Source organism: Rhinoraja longicauda, unplaced genomic scaffold (genome assembly GCF_053455715.1).
Source record: "Rhinoraja longicauda isolate Sanriku21f unplaced genomic scaffold, sRhiLon1.1 Scf000581, whole genome shotgun sequence".
NCBI lineage: Eukaryota > Metazoa > Chordata > Chondrichthyes > Rajiformes > Arhynchobatidae > Rhinoraja > Rhinoraja longicauda.
Genome location: NW_027601797.1, coordinates 41750 through 48707, shown reverse-complemented (window position 1 = coordinate 48707; position 6958 = coordinate 41750). Strand labels below are relative to the sequence as shown.

General features: G+C 45.0%; 1 protein-coding gene across 1 annotated transcript; it reads left to right on the top strand.

Moving 5' to 3' along the window:
• The first annotated feature begins 406 nt into the window (after window positions 1–406).
• LOC144591110 (uncharacterized) lies at window positions 407–4627 on the top strand. Its single transcript, XM_078395427.1, has 2 exons — window positions 407–863; window positions 2565–4627. The coding sequence occupies exons 1-2, from the start codon at window positions 765–767 to the stop codon at window positions 3528–3530; spliced, it is 1065 nt and encodes a 354-aa protein (XP_078251553.1). The 5' UTR covers window positions 407–764; the 3' UTR covers window positions 3531–4627.
• Window positions 4628–6958: the final 2331 nt, after the last annotated feature.

Sequence of the window (6958 nt, the reverse complement as noted above, 5' to 3'; positions counted from 1 at the left end):
GGGCATTTGTGTTTCTTTTCACTACCATCAGTAAACTAGATCACAAATCGCCAGCATCAGAAATTACCACCCTTGATTGAAACCCAATTAGCTGTGTGAACCATTTAATCCAAGAGAGGGAAAGCACATTAAACCTGCTTAGCATGTCACTTATATATCTATATACACACAAATCTACATATACATATTGCATCCCGCACCAAATCTAGTCCAGCCCAATGTAACCAGTAAGAAATCCCCGATTTCCCCCCTGCACCTTTTCAGCGATACATTTGGCGAGAAAATATTCTTGATTGTTTGCTACAATTGTTAGCCCCTCCCTGGTAGCCTGAGATTGGCGGAGTGCTGGATTTGAAAGGCTGTGATTGGAAGTGGCTGGATTCGGTTGGCGTCATTGCTAAGTAGCCCATTCATCTATGCATTTGGGCGTTGGACTCTGCATGTTATTAGCGCTCAGGGAGATTTCTCCATTTTCCCCCCTTGTCGAAAAGCAAAAGCTACAAATCTAGGATCTTTTTATTACCATTGCAACGTGGCCTTTTTCGCCCCCTTTTTCCTTGCTGCTCTGCATAAGGTTTGATTGCAGAGAACTTCGACTTTTTTTTTCCTAGGGGTGTGATCCGGCTTTTTCCCCCCCTCCACTCCTCCTTCTGTCTGTCCGTCCCTGTGTGTGTGTCTGTGTGTGTGTGTGTAGCATTGAAAAGCCAGGCGTCTTTGTTCGCTTTCTTTCTTTCGCTGGCTGGGAGTTTCTTTGTTGTACAAGCATGGGAGCCCAATTCTCCAAGAACGCTGCAAATCGCGAAACTGTTGCTGAAAAAGCTGTGGAAGCTGCCGCCGGATCGCCTACTAAAACCAACGGACAGGTTTGTATTCATTTTGATATAGATTTAGATATTCCTTGGATCGTTTTGTTGGAGGTTCGTGGAATGCGGGGTTTTCACCCAGTAACTTCGTTGTAACAAGAAATGTGGGGAATCGTTGTAACAAAGAGTAGCCTCGATATGTGGGGCTCGATTGATCCTGTTCGCTGTGTGATTTGGATCGTTTGGTTAGATTGTTAAACGAAGTGGTCGAGACGGGGGGACGATTTCACTCCGCCGTGTCGGTCGGTGTATGAGAAAGGGTCAGCGTTGAGATTGTAGATGTCTTAAGCGTGGAAAATAAACATGTTAAATGGGCAATGGGGCTCGTGTGTCTGTGACTTCGCGGGACGAGGGTTGATGGAAATCAAGTGTTGCTTCGATGTGGATTTTGCCGAGCAGAGGTTACATATGTTGAGAACAATTGATATTTTAAGTCGGGGTATAGTAGTAGGGGTTGAAGATTCATCTCGCCTGGCCGGTGGTGTAGATGCATTTGTAATGCGAGGTGGATGTACTTGGCAGTGAAGTGATTGAAACACCTTTTCGAGTGGAGTGGGGTTTAAAAGGCGCGTTCCCCCCTGCAACCGGCAAACGCGGGCTACTGGCGTGATTGCCTCGCTGTGTCTCTTTGTGAGAGTAAGAGCACACTAAGTCCATCGTGACTGCGGGGACAACGACTCCAATCACAAAATCGTCCAGTCGCCCCCAGTAACAGGAGCTCGGTTTTGGTTTCTGTGTGTATTTGGTTTTGGTTTTGGTTTTGGTTTCTGTTTTTACCCCCACGTTGTTAGTTGTGAGTGAACAGGTCCTGCTCGGCTGATCCAGGCTGGGACTTCGATTGCCTGCCATCGGCGCCCGGAGCCGCCAGTGGTCCGGGGCTCAAGCTGTGGTCAGGCGCGCCTCCTAGTGGCAACCCGGCTGGGCTTAAACCTCCCTCCCTCCCTCCCCCCACACTTTCCAACACGGGCAGATGGCATCGCTGCACGTGAGCACCCAATGGGACACTTGGACAAAAGTCCTCCCTCCCCACCCCCACATCGCTGCTGCTTTTCCAGTTGCAAAGGGTACTGCTTTGTCCGTGATGATCGCGCATTAGAACGTACAAATACCGTCCACGACAGTGGCTGTTTTAAAATGGGCGTCCAGTGCCCTTTTTTGCTGCCTTCAGTGCAACTGCAAAGTGTCCAAAACCGTGCAATGCAAAGGGTCCAATACCGTGCATAATCATGGCCCGTTTTTTAAATATTGCTTCCCTCAATGCCAAAAATCGGGACAGTTCGAGCAGGGTGGTTGGGGAGACAGAGAACAGTTCAGTGGCGGTGGCTGCTATTATTGCTAGATCTTGGTTTATTTGACATAAAATACGGTGTTCATTGTTTGTGGAGGACGGGAACCGGCATCGAACCTGCTGCTCCCAGGTTTTGCCCATGACCTTGTTGGCTGCATCCAGGGGATGTGCCCGTTTCACACACAGCCCATGGACATGGTCCTGACAGCCCAATGGTCCTGACAGCCCAGGCTGCAGAAACAAAGCGCCTCTCCTCCTCCTCCTCCCCCCTCCTCCTCACTACAATACGTAAGCAGTGTCGGGCCATTTTGTGTACATGTCGCTTCTTCTCTCCTGGGTGTTTTGAATAACCCACCATTTTGTTCTGTGTCTCTCTCTCTCTCTCTCTCTCTCTCGCTTTCTGCGATCCGCAGGAGAACGGCCATGTGAAGGTGAACGGAGACCCCTCCCCTGCGGCAGCCGCCGCTGCCTCCTCCGCCTCCGAGGAGCCCGTGGAGAAGGAGGAGGTGCAAGCGAACGGAGCGACCCCGGCCGAGGAGACCAAGCCCAAGCCCCAGGAGGAAGGGGGAGAGGCGGCAGCAACAGCGGCCGCCGGCGGGAGCAGCACAGCCACCTCCACCAGCACCCCGGCCACCAAACCCCAGGAGGGCAGCGGGGAGGCGGCAGCGGCGGCGGCAGTGCCGGAGACCACCGCGGTAGATGGAGAGGCTTCGGGCAAAGCCGAGGAAGGGGCTAGCACAGCCACAGCAACAGCAGGAGCGGCGGCCGCCGCCAGCCCCACCAACAGCGAGACCCCCAAGAAGAAGAAGAAGCGCTTCTCTTTCAAGAAGTCCTTCAAGCTGAGCGGCTTCTCGTTTAAGAAAACCAAGAAGGAGACGGGGGAGAGCGGCGAAGGTGAAGCTGCCACTGCCGCAGCCGCTGCCTCCACTGACGCCGCCCCGGCCGCCTCTGCAGAAGGTGAGAAGGAGCAAGGGGCGGCCGCCGATGCGGGCAACGCTGAGGAGAGCAAGCCCGCCCCTGAGGGCGATGCCGCTGCAGCCTCCACCACCGCCGCCTCCTCCACTCCCGCTGCTCCAGCGGAGGCCAAGAAAGATAGCACTGCCTCGCCAGAGGCTCAGCCAGAGGAGAAGGCTGCCGAAAGGCCGGACGTACAGGAAGCCAAAGCTCCGGAGGAGCCCAAGGTCAGCGAAGAGAAACCCACGGCAGAGGCAACCTCGTCCAACCCAGCCCCTAGTGCTGAAGCATCTACAGCCGTGCAGGAAGCAGCACCAGCAGCAGCACCAGCAGCTGTCGCAGCCCCAGAGCCAGCTGTGCCAGAGGAGGCACCATCCGAGTCTAGTCCAGCACCAGCCACCGAGTCGGTAGAGCAAAACCAATAAAGAGCCCCAAACTGGAGTAATAATCAAATGGACCTTTTTTCCATGTTTGTTTGTTGGAGTGGTGCCAGGTACTGGTTTGGAGAACTGTCTGACCAGGGATTTTAAAGGCTTTTTTTTTTTAATTTTAAAAAATCCCAGCGCATTCATTCTGTTACCACCATTCCAACAGGCAGAGATGAGCCCCAAACCTCGCTCTGTCATTTTTTTTGCATCAGTATTACTGTTTTTGCATATTTTGCATCATTTTATACAAGTTTAATTTTTTTTGTGGTCAATATATGGACACGTCCAATGGTGTGGATAATCTGGGTGGGTAAATCCTGGGTGAAATGTAAATGAAGTAATATTAAAACCACAATGCAGCGGTGTAGTTGCCAAGCAAATGTGCCACAAATTAATGATGTAAAGGATTAGACTTTTAAAACAAAAAAATCACATCTTACAAAAGTTATACCATACAGTTTACAACACTAAATCTTAATACAAGAAAACAAGGAAATCTGTATCAAAATCAATAGTTTTAGTAATACATTTAAATCATAGAAACCTTTCACTTATCTCATTTTTAGCTGTACAAGTCAACGTGATAAGTAGAAGAAGGAAAAGTTGTATAGGCGTTATTGTTTATTGCTGGTTCATGACCTTAAAAGTGTAATTATGTATTACAGCAGGGTGTTTTTAACTGTGATTATGTATAAATGAAAACTTAATATCAAGAAGCACATGAAGTTTGCAACTCTTCACCCTGCCCATTTTGTAAAATTGCAGTCATCTTGGAAGATCTTTCAAAAACTTTTAAATGAAAAGCTGTGATAAGTGGAATGGTTGCTGTTTATATACTGTTGTATGTTTGGTTACAGCAGTCAATGCTTTTTTTTCAGTCTTTGACAATTGGGAAAACTCTTCAGATGCAATGCGTTTTGTGTAGCATCTTGTCTATCATGATTTTTTGTAAATACTGGAGAAGCTTTGACCAATTTGACTTAGAAATGGAATGTAACTTTGCTTACAAAATTGCTATTAAACTTCTCTGCTTAAGGTGTTCTAATTTTCCGTGAGCACACTAAAAGCAAAAATAAATGTGAATAAAGTTTCAACTTTAGTGTTTTTTTTAAATTCTGTTCATTTTGTAGTTTTGGGGGAGGGGGGGGGGTGTTCATAGTTACACAAAATGGTAGGCTTGTAGATCAGTCCACATCACAGCTGTGGAGGAGGAAGGTGCAAACAGAAGGTAGAAAAGATGAATCAGTTGGGATGCATAAGTGTTTGCTTTATTCACTTGCCTTCTATCGATCACCATCTTGCTATTTTCTCTCCACCTTATTTCGATACACTTTCTGTGCACCCAGAAAATGATGGGTTGTTTATATAATCCCTTAACTCTTGCTGCTTTTTATGTTCAAGCTTTTAAACATGGTGGAAATCTGATCCAAACATTGATAAGAAGCCAGTAAGTATCTGAAGATTTAATCAGTGGCTAAAATTCAATGCCATTGTGTTGAATATTTACACTGCCCTCCAGCAACAAACAGGTTTCACTTGTGTTAATGGTGTTAATTAAATTTTTTATCTGCAAATTATACAGTTAGTTGATTTTTAGTGCATGAATCCTTTGGAAACCAATTTGACAAACAATTTTTTTTAGTAAATTCAAACCATTAAGTAGGAATTCATTCTTTTGGGATTTTAAGCAGAATTTACTGCAATGGCGTCATAAGGTCATAATGCACAGGAGTAGAATTAGGCCATTCAATCATGGCTGATCTATCTCTCCCTCCTAACCCCATTATCCTGCGTTTTCTCCATAACCTCTGACACCTGTACTAATCAAGAATGGAAGATTTATAAATGCCAATGTTGGATGGCATTAAATTTTATGCAATTAACTTGTTGAAAAAAACCCATTTACAGGGTTTCAAGGTAAGGCATTGCTGAACTATCATTTTGGATTTCAACGTCGTACTGCTATCCTTTCAAATATTTAGTGCAAATTGAGGATGAAGGGGCTTTTCAGCTCCTACAGTGGGGCCATATTGATGGAGGGATTTTTTTGTTGCTCATTTTGTTATCTCCCCTTTGTATAAGTTGTTTCTATTCTAATTGACTTAAATTGGTGACATTGACACACAAATTAAACATTTATCTTTTTGCAAGTCTTTATTGACGCATGTCCTCAGACACACAGTTTCCGAATCACTGCAAATAAAGTTTCTGAACCACTGAAAATGAACCCATATTAAATGGGAGTAGGGAAGGCGGTGGAGTAGTTTTAGATGTGGTTTCAATCAGTTTCATGAATGGATGTAGAACTCCCCACCAATTCTTATTCCCTGCTGAGAACTTAACTTTGTAGGTGTCCATATGTAGCCAAGATTCAGAATTTGGAGCAGTGATGGAGAGGCTTGTGTGATGGTATTGGGATATTTTTCCCCCTTGCTCTCTCAATCCCAGTCTTTAAAATAGTTCTGGCACAACAGAGATTCAAAAGAATTGTTTGGATTTTTTTGGGAGATGCAGCTGGAAGATGAAAAGACATTAGCTTAATGAAGATAGGCATTTTCCACAGTAATTGGAAGCTAGGGTGGTTTCACCATCTGCAATTCAAAGAAAAAACTAAATTTTAGAAGATTGATCATTTCAAGGATATGTAAACATTTGTCAATGTAATCCCTGTAGTTTGCTTGTTTATACATTGTGTTTGAAATGTGCAATATTCTAACTTGTTTGCACATATTCAAATTAAAGTCGAAGTAATGGCTTGTTCAACAATCCTTCAAACCAATCTAAATGACTGAAAATGTATAAAAGGCAGCCAGTTCCTTGAAGGATATTGTCTCCAAATTTAGTCATGGCCATCATTGAACGTCTAGCACAATATTTATTTGATTACAACCCCATCCATTCTTGCCATTTATAAGTAGTTTCACTTCCCCTTGGATTAATCTACACAATTTTGTCTTAATTTTAATCCTGAACTGTGCTACTTGGTTCGCAACTCAATTTAAGATTTGATTTAATTGTTTTACAAAATCTGAATTTTGGCAACTTTTTCAGAGGGTGGTATGTACATTGAACGAGCTGCTAGAGGAAGTGGTCAAGGCAGGCGCAATAACATTTAAAAGAAACAAGACGGGTACATGGATGGGAATGTTTTGGAGGAATATGTGCCAGGCATAGGCAAGTGGGATTAACTTGGATAAGAAATTTGGATGATTTGGGCTGAACAGCCTGTTTCCATGCGGTATGGAAGTTAGATACAAAATGCTGGAGTAACTCAATGGGACAGGCACCATCACTAGAGAGAAGGAATGGGTGATGTTTGGGGATGGGACCCTTCTTCAGACATAGATCTTTCCTATCCATGCTGTATTGCGCTGACTCGATCATTTTTCAACAATTATTGTGGGCTTCCAGTTTGAGATAGAATG